At 37.6% G+C, this 13,660-nt stretch overlaps 1 protein-coding gene across 2 annotated transcripts in view; it reads left to right on the forward strand.

Annotated features, from left to right (window-relative positions):
- The first annotated feature begins 7,522 nt into the window (after nucleotides 1-7,522).
- Nucleotides 7,523-13,660, forward strand: part of zgc:172282 (leucine-rich repeat and fibronectin type III domain-containing protein 1-like protein) — a 136,328-nt gene continuing 130,190 nt past the window's right edge. For both annotated transcript variants that reach the window (XM_055148061.1, XM_020940455.2), the window contains exons 1-3: nucleotides 7,523-7,715; nucleotides 9,700-9,851; nucleotides 11,997-12,250. In XM_055148061.1, the coding sequence (XP_055004036.1) occupies nucleotides 7,523-7,715; nucleotides 9,700-9,851; nucleotides 11,997-12,250 (599 nt within the window). The remainder of the gene's footprint in view (nucleotides 7,716-9,699; nucleotides 9,852-11,996; nucleotides 12,251-13,660) is intronic.

Raw genomic sequence — 13,660 nt, forward strand, 5'->3', positions numbered from 1 at the left:
TTCTATCAACTTGATAAAAACGCATATTTGGGTGTTGCAGAAATTAGTTTTGGAATTTCCATAGAATGAAAATCCAAAAGTTATCGAGACAACTACAGTGAATGACAAGAGGTTTGAGCTAATCATTGTTTCTGCAGTGTGGCTTCTCTGCGTGGGTGGATGAAAAACAGAAATCACATATCACATTACTGAGCTGCTATTTTTAGTAAAGCCCACTGGATTTGCTGCTTTTACAATGAGTTATATTTCACAGATCGACGTGACATGATAGAATAGAATTTGGAGTTATGACAATGCAGGGTGCCTTCATTTCATGTTGGAATGTGTAGCGCTATTTCAAGTCATCTCTGCTGGAGGCTGTATTTTAATAAGGCACCGTGACAGAGCTGCATCTGCAAGTGTAATTTGTAAGAGCCTTGCATTCAATATACGTTCAATAGCATGTCACACTGACTATTTCCTTTTGTGATATGGGCAGTCCAATGCATTGTAGAGGTGTTGGTGGCAGACTTGTTCACTCTTTCTACTGTGTACAATTTGAGTGCTTTACAGTGGGTTAGCTTCACTTACTTCTGACCATAGTGAAAGTATGTCATTATTAAAGAGCCTGTATTACGCAATACAGGAAGTGCTCCACTGTGTTCATACACCTTCGTTAGAATCATCTGGATACTTCCGGTGTCCTTTCGATTTGAGCTATGTCTATTTGAGATACCTAGGGCTATTGCGCATGGGCACAACCCCCTAGCGCTGTAGTGTTTAAATGCCATCAGTTTGAGCTCCAGAGGCAGAATTGAAGTAACAAGTAACATTTTAAAAGTGTGTTGGTTTTATTGTATGTTTTGACCAGTTAGGCATGTAAGCAACGACATGTGCGTGTTAGATTTGCGGCAGAATACCTGCGTTAGATGATAAAATTATTTGGATTTAATATTTGATTTTATTGTTATCATTTTCATTACATCACATTTTATTTTCTTTCCATGTGTAGAAAACGTAACTTTGTTTAGAAAGGCGATGCATAAATAAAATATCACTATATTATAATAGGAAATTCACACTGTAGCCTATGATATTTATTTATAATGATTTCAGTGTTTTCAGTAATTTCTTTCTCTTATATAGTGGGAGCCTTATTTGATAGAAGATAAAGGCCTGTCGAAATGAGCTACCTCTACCCAAATTCATAGAAATGAGTGAATAATGGTGATTCTACAGTAGGAGCATTATTTGATGGCTAAATTGGCCTGTCAATATGTGCTATCTTTAGTCGGAGCCCTATTTCAGCATAATACAACTGTTAAAATGAGCTACCTACGCGTATTCATATAAATGAGTTGAAATTGTATATAATTAAGGTATAAGGTTTGATCACTATGTGCAAACAGCATCAAACGCATTGTCTCTAATCCAATATTAGTAATTTATGTATATTGATAACTTATGTTTATTATTTTGTAATCTCGTGCGATATGTGAGCTAGTGTTATTTACTGGATCAATTAATTGTCTAAGTCTAAGTCTAAAGTACAGAATATGTAGAAGTTGTAGAATGATGAATAATAAAGGGTTACTCAAACTTGTGAATGAAACACATCTTTGGCTGTGTTTTTGATGAGGTAACAAAGTTATAACAAGGCTACAAGCTCACAAGAGTAAATTTTGCATAATATAAGACCTTTAACTGGCAGTGGTGAATGATATTAAGCATTTCATTTGAGAACAACCTCACCTTTTTGGCCCTGATATACAAGTTCTGTAACCCACAACACCAAGAACCAAGTAGCTGGTGTAATCCTTCATTTGTCCTCATCTGTCCAAGGTAGAAAAGGTTTCAAACTGTTTTTCAAATTGAGACGTTTCGACTGCCATCAGGAAGTCATTTTCAATCTGAAGGTGCTGGCCTGATTGAGCTATAATTTATACTGCAATGAGGGAAGGGGAGATAGATTAGTCCTGTCCTAAGGGAGGAGTAGGGCACCACTAATCTCCTTTTACCTCAGTATCTGAAATCTGGTCGAAATGACTCAATTTCACAAACATTATCTAGATGACTACCTTTGAAACCTGAGCAACCTTCTGACTACAGCTCTGACTATAAAATGCTCATTCAATTAATAATCAACCAGAATATACTTTTGGTCTTTTACTAGACTTTACTTGATGCAGTGGATGAAGTACTCAATTTTATTACTTAATAAAAGTAAAGACGTAGGGGGAAAAAAAGATTACTCCAGTAAAATTAAAAGTATCCCATGAAAAAAATCTACTTAAGTAAAACCACTTAAGTACCTGTTTAAGCTGTACTTTAAGAGTCAAAATTAAAAGTGTCTTGCAGAAATTTTTAGAACTATTAAATAATTAAATTTGTGATTTTTGATAAAGAATTCAGCTGATTTGAACTGATTCAACTCATTTCTTAATTTTTCTTTTTTTGTTTTTTGTGTTTTTATGTAGTTGGTTTGCCCATAGTTGGAATGTTAACTCAAATGAAATGTGCTACAAAAAGTGACTCAGGTTTTTCAGCAGGTCTCAAACTATAAAGAAGTACTTTTTATTTTTCAGTCCAGCTCTAAAATTTACTGAAGTACAAAGTATAGCTACATATTCTCAAATGTCGTGAAGTAAAAGTAAAAAGTACCCACTGTAAAATGTATTTAAGCAAAGTACAGTTACCTACAAAATTATACTAGATACTTCTCTAAAATGATTCCAGCACAAGGCTTTTTTATATGGAGTTTGCATGTTCTCCCTGTGTCTGTGAAGCCCTACACAGTTTTCCCTACAAAACATGGTCAAGTCGGGCTATAGTGTACACAGAATTCGCAGTAGCTCTGGGAAAACCCTCCATCTGATCTACGCAATTTTGGTTCAATTTTTACTTTGACCTTAACCTAAAATAAATCTTTTGTGTGAGTCATTTGTTGTGAACCAGCAGCTAGTTCTCAATCCAGCAAATTGTGAAATCATTTTTGAAGCCTTGTGCTATCCTGCTCTGTCAGACCACATCTCCTCTTCACTATTGTAAACCGGGCCACATTATCCAGCAGCATGTAAATTCTATATCAAAAGTGAGGCCCAGCGTTAGTGCACCAGTGCGATAATAGAAAGCATTATGTCCTCACGGCTTTGTGAGATAGAGAAGCTTCAAGCCTGTTATTACTATATCCTTTTTCTTTTGTCAAGTTAAACATGAAGATTTTACGAAAGGAGAGTTGCTCTTTACTGCAATTTTGAAGTCGAATTTAAATGTGTAAACCTTTGAGAGCAGAAATTACCAAGAAATACATGAGTACAAAACATTACACCAAGCTATTGATTTGGAGCAGCTTTGTGGTAAGTCTTGGAGATTTACAGAGCCCACCTTTATATATTCTCATCCAATAAGGTATAACCTCTATTGTGAGATATAAAAAGATACAGTCAGAGAAATAAACTTGGGTTGACTGTTGTTAAAACTGCAGATTAAACAAGCCCTTCTTCATAAAGACAACAATATCGACCTTTACAAAACCAGGGTCTGGAAAGTAGCTCACAATGTGGCCATGAAAAACAAATGGGCCCAGCAGTCCTTGTGTATTATATTGATGAGCAATGATTGGCTGCACAGCCCAAGGTTCCAGCCAATTACAGACAAGAAGTAAACAACAGCAGGGGCTCGACGCACAGGGAGGGAAGGGGGAGGCTGGAGGTAAAGGCACACAAATGAGCAGAACATCCGGGGGTGGACTATATACACAATGTGCTGTATTTGGAGCCTGGAATCAATAAAGGATATGTATTATGCATATACTGTTTGCTGCTTTTATGATAGATGTAGCAATTATTTTCCAGTTTGGTTGAAATGAACGAAGCAACAACAGGAAGTCAAAATAATACAGTGATTAAAGGTGGACTTTTCTGGAGGAAGGTAGCCCACATGTTTGTCTTTAAAGAGATAGTATTGCTTTGCCTTGAATGTTCCACACACAACAAACCTACCTATTTATGTTTACTCATTTACAGATTTTTTTGGCTTGTTTTTTTTGTTTTCCCCAAAATAATAATAAAACCTGTTCCTGAGTCATATGTAGGCGTGAGATCACCCATTAGGGGCCTGAACGATTATGCAAAATATGACTCAGGGACAGTTCACGCTTGTAGTTCAATAGCTCTAGCTCACAACAGAAACTCTAAACAAATAGGTGTGCTAGTCTCAGTCTAGAATGGAATTTTCTTTTACTACTGTTTTTTACAGCACACTTACTGAAAATAATTTCTTTGTTGACATTGTTAGATGAGGTCTTTTCATTTTGGGCATCATGGTGGTGCAGTGGTTAGAACTCCTAGTCTTAGCAAGAAAGTCCTGGGTTTTGTTTTGGCATTTTGTCTCCATGCCTGCATAGGTTTCCTCTGGGTGTTCCAGTTTCACCTACCACTAAAAACATGTGCAATAGGGTCTCCTCTAAGGCCAGGACTCTCCCAAAAAAGAAATTCCAAATCTCAGTGTGAGTTTCCTGGTTAAATAAAGATCAATACATAAATACATTCCATGTTTTTCATGTTTGGGATCAGAGGTGGTGCCTTGCACGTCGTAACTTGGACTTGAGTCAGACTTGAGTCACTATTTTTAGGACTTGAGATGTGATTTGATAAAATGGACTAAGACTTGGGTCTTGACTTGGACTTGAAGGTCAGAGACTTGGGTCTTGACTTGGACTAGAGGTCTCTGACTTGAGAAGACTTGAGAAGCACTTTTAAATCTGATTTCTTTCTGTTCTGACAATAATGTTTCAAACTAAGATCTTGTCAAGACATTTAAAAAGGAAAAATGTTCTAAATTAATTTCTACAACTCTTATATATCTTATATACTCAATATATTTATATATGAGTATTTATAATGTTTTTTTTTAAAGTACAATTTATCTTAAAAGTGATATGAATTGCAAAAATCTAAGCTATATTTGGTACTTTGTTTAAAGACTTGAATTGACTTGAACTTGAACGACTTGGACTTGACTTGGACTTATGGGCCAGTGACTCCAGACTTGACTGGGACTTGCCTGTCTTTGACTTGACTTGGACTTAAGGTCTTGGGACTTGAGACTCACTTGAGACCTGCAAAACAACGACTTGGTCCCACCTCTGTTTGGGATCCTCCAGGTTTCCCCCATGCCAGCTTGCCCAGCAGGTCTCCAATCCTCCAGTCTACAGCAGCTCAAGAACAGGAGCTTGAAGAAACAATCAAATAGACAACTCATTTTTCTATATGGGGAAAATAAAGAGCACTTAAATCTTACCAAACCAACAAAAATGGAAAATGACTGAATAATTGTTTTCTATTTGTGTAACTATTGACAGCGGAAGTGACATTTCTTAAGCACCTTCATATTGAAATCAGTTATGTGATACTCACTGCGACTTTGGAGAGCCCATTGAAATATGTAGTGTGAAAGAACTGATTGATTCATTACTGTGGAATAGAGATTATACTGTCAGCCCAGACAAACTAAACAAAGACTTTGTCAATATGTGTTTGTTGTGTCCTTTGAATAAAATCCTGGGCTTTTGTGACTGCTGGAAACATATCTGGTATTGTATTGTTATTGGAGCCTATGCATATAATAGTCTGATAAACAGTTCAGCGCAGCCTGTAATGAGCCTAGTCACTGAGTTGTGGCTGGTCTGTGATAAGTAATGGAAATTCTGCTTTGATATGCATTTAATATACTGAAGGGTGGTAGATTGGAGAGTGCAACTGTGTCCTATTTGATTGTGGGTGTGAAGCATTTCCTCTTTGTGTAACTGTGGGGTTTTGGAATTCTTTGCAAAGTTTCGCAGCTGTCCTTAACTGAGAAGTCACCCTAAATTATATCTATTTTATTGAATTTGAAGAGGAATTTTGGTACTAAATAGCTTTTAATTCAGCTTAACAATACAGTCTTCTCTTGTTTATAATGTGAGTAATTGCCGTGTCTGAAAAATGAGGAACATTATACATTGATGGTTCTCAAAATGTAGTATGGGTGTATGTTTTGGATGATTCTACTTAGCTCTTGCTTGGAGCCAAATGTCTTTACATCTGTGCATTAGTCTCTCATTGGAACTACTTGACAGGTTGATGGAGTAGATGCAATGTTTTCTTTTCCAAATATAGAATTATTTTGTAGGTACTAACATGTTGTGTGTAATTGTACTAAACAGCAACTGATGTTTAAAACAATTACTGCAACGCCTAGGGACCCATCTCCAGATCCTGAGCTGAGCTTGGTCACGACTATTGGCAGCTGTGCCAATCGTGCTCAAAAAAACAAATATTTTCTTGGGTAGTACTTGGTGTGAACAACTCATGTATGCACAATGCTTTAATGCAGGCATGTCAAACTCAGGCCTGGGGACCAAATCTGGCTCGTGATATAATTATATTTGGCCCGTAAGATCATATCAAACATGTATTAGAGCTGCCCACTGGCTACAGATAGAATATAGAGACATTATTTATTTAAAATTTTGCTATTATTTTATATTTCACTTGTTCTGGATTGAATGTTTAAGCAAAAGTATTATTAAGCATTTATATGAATAAGAAAAGGTTTAACATTACATATCTGGAAAGAAGAGAAAACATGCAGATGTTGTTGAAAATGTTCAATAAATGGAATGTGAATTTGAGTTTGACACCCCTGCTTTAAAGAGAGGGTATTATGCACTATGCTTTCTGATGTTATACTATATAGTTTCCTCATTAAAAAAAACAAAAAACAAAAACAAACAAACAAACAAAAAAAAAAACCTCCTTAAGGTAGATGTAAGAGTCTATCCATTGCTCAGCCCACAAGCCTCAGCGCTATGCTCCTGCACGACAATTCTCCATAAATATAATACAACAATCACTATAACTACACAAAACTGATGCAACATGCTGTAGTTTCATTAGAGAATTGCACTGATTGTAATGTGATTGCACTCTGAAGGGGGAGTGACTTAGCTTGGAAATCAAAAGGAGAGGGGGATCATGAAAATAAAACTTAGTAAACATGTTATTATGTTCTTTTCAGCAATATAGCATTTTCAAAACAATAGCAGGTAACACGGTGATGTAAATATATTATGTGCTAGTAGTTAATACCCCATAGAAGTGTAATACCCCTTCTTTAATATATTTTCTTTGCTAAATTCAACAAACTTTTTATTGTTCACATCAGAAAACCTAAATTATTTTCAGAATCATTATTAAAACATGTCTTGTCCTAACTCATGTACGCACATTGCTTTAATTACTGAGCATCCCCTCCATTCTAAACAGTTCCCTTCATCATACATGATATTTCTGTACACAGATCAACAGTGCGTCATCTCAAGACTGGTCATCTTTCTCAGTAGGTCAATGAGTCAGCCAAGGTTGTCTGCATGCACAGCCTTCTTTTCCCTGCGCTGATGATGTGAGAGCCCTCTTGAATTCACAGCTCATCGCGTTTCTTCTTCTGCTTTGTTTTTTTTGTTTTGTTTTTTTTGCAGTTGCCTTGTTCCCAGCGGAGGACAATGGAGAGTCTGTGGTTGTCTTTGCTCTTGCTAGCGGCAGTGTGCAGGGGCCAACCGTGTCCCAAACGCTGCATGTGCCAGAGCCTCTCCCCATCTCTCGCCATCCTCTGCTCCAAAACCGGTCTGCTCTTCGTACCCGGGGCCATAGACCGTCGTACTGTGGAGCTCCGACTGCAGGAGAACTTCATTACAGGTGAGTTGGATCTGTCGCCGTCTTAATTATCCAATCAGACCTTAATCAACGGCTGGCATTTAGATCGCTGGTGCTTGTCTCAACCAGGCTTGTATAGAGCGTATTTATCTCTCCCAGCGAATCCAATGTTCTCTCTTCCATTATCGAATTAATTTGCAGTTTATTTGAGACTGGAACAATCAGGCAGTGGGCTAAGTATACTGTAGTTGTAGTAGGTAGGAGCCTGTCATGTATAATTGCGCTATACGTCTGGAGTTTCAAACAATTACTAAACCGCCGATGCTAGCCTAGGGGATTCATTGTGTCATTATTTACATGCAAACAGTTAGATCAGGTTGACAATTAGCTGCTTATCAATTTTACATTACACAGAGCTGTTGTCACTGTTGAATACAATAGCAAGTTAATGAGATAAATGCTGTTCACAGGATTTGAAGTTCTGACAGTAAATTTTATACACATTTATGCTGAAAGCTTCTCAGTCGATTCTGAATATGTATGACTTCATTTAAATGTACAGTTCCAACTAAAGGAGGACGCTAAGTGATTAATATAAGGAAATCATAGTGCAAAGGCATGCAATTTAGACATTATTCTCCCCTATAATTTGTGCAAACATTGCTTCACTATCCTCCCTCCTGACTATCTGAATATTGTCAGATAGTTCAATATGTTTTAGTTTAATTTTAGTTTGTTTATTTATCAGGGACAATGCACATAAAAACACTGAACTACACAAAGAATATAATTTGTACATACATGTTGTTTAGGTAGTTAAACCATATTGAAGGTGTTCATTTGTGTCTGGGGGCTTACATTTGCAAGAAAAAAAGATGCCAGGGCACTCATGTATTTAAAGCTTATATTCTTGAACCTTCATGAAGTTTTAAAGCTTATATTTGACTGGGCTAAGTCCTTATTTTAAAATATTTTAGAAGCATGGCCCACAGGAGCCTTATTCAAGTAGCCTATTGTGCTTTGGAAATGTGGGAGAACCTTTTTGTTGTTGTTGTTGTTGATGCTGATGCTGATGATGTTGTTGATGTTGATGTGTTATGTTGTTAAAGCTAGACAAAACCCACAACGAAACAAAGTTAAAATTGTAGAACCAAAATAATGTGTTGTCAAAATGAAAGGTTAACGGCCCTGCACCCAATTTTTCCCCATATATCTGAGCAAAATGTGTCTTGCCCCAGTACAAATATATTGTATATGCAGCTCTTGAGGGCAAAATATGTCCAGTGTGTGCTGTTTGCATCTAATAAAAAAATGTTTTATAATCAGGACATATGTATTTGCATGTTAGTTGTTAACTTTACTGTCCGTACAAAACTCTGCACTGCTTCCTTAAAGCCTGTTTAGACCGCAGTGTCCAAAAAAGCCCTAGACGCCTCTATTTGGACACCTTTGCATTGGAGTTTAGACGCCCTCAACGCACATCTTGGACGCCATGGACGAACAGGAGAAAAATACTTGACGCGTGTCTGTTGCCCTGGAAACAACTGCACGGTCCTGGCCATTTCCTGAAACGATGGCAGACCAGGCTGACAGAGACTTTAGTGTGTATGTGTATGTATGTATGTATGTGTATATATATATACACATACTTTGCTAATGACACTGGTTTAGTCCTGGTTGGGTCCTGGTTCAGTCCTGGTCTAGTCATGGTTTAGTTATGGTTTAGTCCTGGGGTCAAGTCCAAACAGGCCTTGTGAAAAGCTTGTAAACTCATCATGGTGACTAACGATGATGTTTGGAATGCCTAAGGTAAATAAGGAATAACATTGGACCACTTAAAATGAACTTGTGTTTTTCTCACATTTTTAAGACTATACAAATCTGATAAAGCTCCTTTAATTCAAAAATATCCATTAACCACCAGACTAATTGATTGTTTTGCCATGTTGACTCCATGTAGTGTGCCATAAACCCTAACCCTGTCCAGCCCACACTGACCCTGTTGTCATGGTTCCCTCCTCCACAGCCGTGCGCAGGAAGGACTTTGCCAACATGACGGGCCTGCTGCACCTGACTCTGTCCCGCAACACCATCAGTCAGATCCTGCCAGGGGCCTTCAGCGACCTACGCCGCCTCCGGGCCCTGCACCTCGACTCCAATAGATTAACTGTGATCAAGGTGAGATGGATGGACACAGCCCTCTTTACATTTATCAAAAGGAAATAAAGAAAATGGATGATCTTTCACTGCTCTGATAAGAAAATTAATTAAACTCAGGATTGTGCGGCTACCCTTTAGGATTGTTCAAGCTGCCTCGGAGAAAATAGATAGCCTTATAATGTTTGCAGTGTTGACTACGGTCTGAATTGCAAGGTTTGTAAACACTTGCAGAGACTTAAAATATACTTTTGCATTTAGGATGTGCCTGCTTAGAACTACTTCTCAGTAACATGTGTGACTGGATCGATCAGGATATATAAAATACACATAACTTAAGGTCTATATTATACTGTAATGTCGTTCACACAACCATACCTGGAGTTGTGTTTTGTTTCATTCACACATGTTTAACACACATTCCCTGCATATTTAGGCTTTAGCCATGTTGAGTTCTTCTCTCAAACAGAAAACACTCTTGTCATGTCATGTGGTAATACAAGAGGTGGGCCATTGTGTTTTTAAACTCTATACACTTTCACTACAATCATTTGGATAATTTCAGATCTGGAATTGCCTGTCTCTATTGAACTAATGGTAAAAGGTAGCTGATAACTTGAAAAAACAACTGCTTCATGACATGACACAAGGTGGAACAGATTTTGAGCCTTGGGGCTGTAGACAGACGAATAATAAAAGATTACTCAAACATATGTGAATAAAACAAAGCACCACACTGAGTATGTTTTTGATGTAACCACATTCTGACATGGCTTAAAGCTCACAAGAGTCATTTTAGTGTAATATTGGACATTTAACAGTGTACTATGCACTTTCCTGGTTGAGAGCCTGCAACATTTGTTGTTTGTCTCCATGATGTTAATGCTTAATGCCTAGAATGTTCCACAGTATTTCATTAATTTTGGGGTAGGACTCTATAAGTTTTTTAAACTTCATCCTACTATTTTTGAGCACCAGGTCCCAAATATGTTCATGTACATATCACTATTTTTGTTATTGTTTTTGAATTACCTGGCTCAAACAAATAAATAAATGAATGAATGAAAGAAATGAAGATTAAACATGCTCCATGGCATTAAACATGCTTGCTCCATGGAGAGAAGGAGGTGAAGTAGTACCACCAGGGCAAGTTACAGGTCAGATCTGTATAGAGGTGACCCTCGCTTATAGTAAGAATGTATATTTCTTTGTTATAAATACACCTCCAATTGAATAAATGCAAGTTAGTTAAGTATATATTGCCATACTGTGGAATACTCCAGGCAAAACGATCTCGATGGAGACAAGCAGATGGCAGACACTCATTCAGAAAACTTAATATACTTTTAAGAATTTCACTGCATACTGCGTCATAATGCAGCTATCAGAAATATGTGGGCTTCCTATGGGCCTACTGAAATTGTAGTGATGTTATTTGCACCATATGGACAATAACATTCTTATAGGTTTTCTTAGATTGCATAAAGCTTTAGAGGTTACACAACAGCTCAGATCAGGCAGGAAGCAGGGGTGAAAAGTGAAAACTCCAGGTCAGGAGAGAGAAAATCAAACCTTTACCAGTCTTTACCAGGGATCATATGAGGCAAAGGTCTTAGAAACCAGCCAGGTCAGCAGCACGTAATCTCACTGCTCTGCCTTGTGTTGAAAACAACCAAACAGAATATAACACAGAGAGCGAGAAGCAAGCAGAGGTCTAGCTGAAATAGCAATGAAAAGGGTAACTGTCGGATGAAAAGTCTTTCCTAAAATCTAGTTCTCTAATTGTGAAAATCCACCTTACAGTTCTTTTTCAGGAACAGAAAAAAAGTAATAATAATAAAAATGTCACATCAGCTGGGGGGATGCACCTGTGTGAGTTTACAGTTTGACTCTATTATGCTTGATTTAGGTTACATTACATTGCCAAGGGACCCAGAACACCATCGATGCTATAAATCGGTGCACAGACGGGCAAAATATCACTGAATTCCATTAATGCTGAGTCAACTTAATCATAGACTGAAAATGCTTTTGGGCCAGTAAAGGACCCCAACACAATACAAGGGTTAATTAAGCTGCAGTTATTATAAAATGTAACCATTGTTTTCAGCCAGCCCACATCTTCAAATCCCACTACACATGACATTGTATATTGTTTCTTTATAGGATGACCATTTCAAAGGCCTGACCAACCTACGTCATCTGATCCTGGCGAATAACCAGCTCCACTCCATTTCCCCACATGCCTTTGACGACTTCCTGGCCACGCTGGAGGACCTGGACCTGAGCTACAACAACTTGATGGAGGTCCCTTGGGAAACCATCGGACGCCTCACCAATGTCAACACCTTAAACATGGACCACAACCTCATAGAAAATGTCCCACAAGGAGTGTTCACCAATCTGCACAAACTAGCCAGGTAACGGCCCAGATGAAATAACAAATGCATTTTTTTTTATGTAATGAATAAAGATGAAAACTATACCTAACTAGGCATACATTTTTGGCAACTAAATCAGATTTGACTTATTCTTCATCATCTACAAGGAGATGAAAACAGAGTAGCCAAATGTTTCTCTCAAGTAAGATTACTGTTACTTCAAAATAATCTTACTCAAATAGAAGTACAAAGTTGTGAGTGCCAGAAATTACTCAAATAAGAGTTTAAAAAGTATTCAGGGACTGTAGGAGTAACAGTTATATTATGTTCAATGTATGATTTATAGTTTATTCATGCACACAATCTGGTGTTTTCAAAGGAAAGATGTCACAATTGTGAAAAACAAAATCATATTGGAAGGAGGAACTACTAATCAAGCAGAAGTAAAAGTACGCTGTTTGACTAGGCTACTCAATTTCGTTCAGGAAATGTACTTGAGTAAATGTAATTTAGTACACCCCAGCTTTGCCTACTACTAAGATAAAATGTGTTACTAAAATTAAAACTTGTTCAAATGTGTTAATATAGTATATTCTAAAAATAGACATTGAGTGCGTATACATGCACATCAGTAACCCGGTTATGATCGGGTTTTTTGAGTATCCCGGTTTCTTGATGGTGCATGTATACGCAGTAACCCGGTTATGGCAGTATCCCGGTTATTAGAAACCGGGTTACTGTAGCTGGTTTATTCCGATAGTAACCGGGATACTTGTGGCATGTATACGCAGTACCCCGGTTACTGCAACATAAAGTTGAGTGCGCATGCGTCCAAAAGACACTTTCCAGCCTTTCACCACAATAGTAGTTACATAAATAAATTGACCAACACAAATAAAGTGACCAAACGAGTGAAATGACGTAAAATAAAGAGCTGCGCTAAACCTGCACACGTACAATCTGCACTCGTGTGATCGCTGAAAAGCTAAAACATGAACTATATCCTATACTCTATATGCACGGAACACACTTACCATCATCAGCGCCTCTTCTGTCACAGAAATAACACACATAATCCACAGAGTCGTGTCATTTAGTCCAAAAGAAACTGATCACATCAGCGGCGCAAGGAGCGAGTTTTTATCGCCGCTAACAGTTTATGCTAATTAGCCCACGGTCTTAAGTTTCGTTTCTGTAAAACGTAAACAAATATGATCACAGCTGAATTATATGATCAAACGGGCTGATGTGTCTATAGTGTTTATGGTTTATATGTTGTAAAGTTGAGTTTATTTATGCAGAAGATTTTAATGAAGAATCTGCGCAGTGGATTGTGGGAGATCTCGTAACTCCTTAGCTTCTTATGCTAAAGGAGCTCACGGTTTGTATTTTTCCTGGTTTATGAAATTGATTTAAGTTAATTTTTGCGCCTGCGCATTTGTAAGATTA

This window comes from Boleophthalmus pectinirostris, unplaced genomic scaffold, assembly GCF_026225935.1.
Source record: "Boleophthalmus pectinirostris isolate CB_2022bp ecotype Guang Dong unplaced genomic scaffold, ASM2622593v1 HiC_scaffold_9, whole genome shotgun sequence".
NCBI classification, from domain to species: domain Eukaryota; kingdom Metazoa; phylum Chordata; class Actinopteri; order Gobiiformes; family Gobiidae; genus Boleophthalmus; species Boleophthalmus pectinirostris.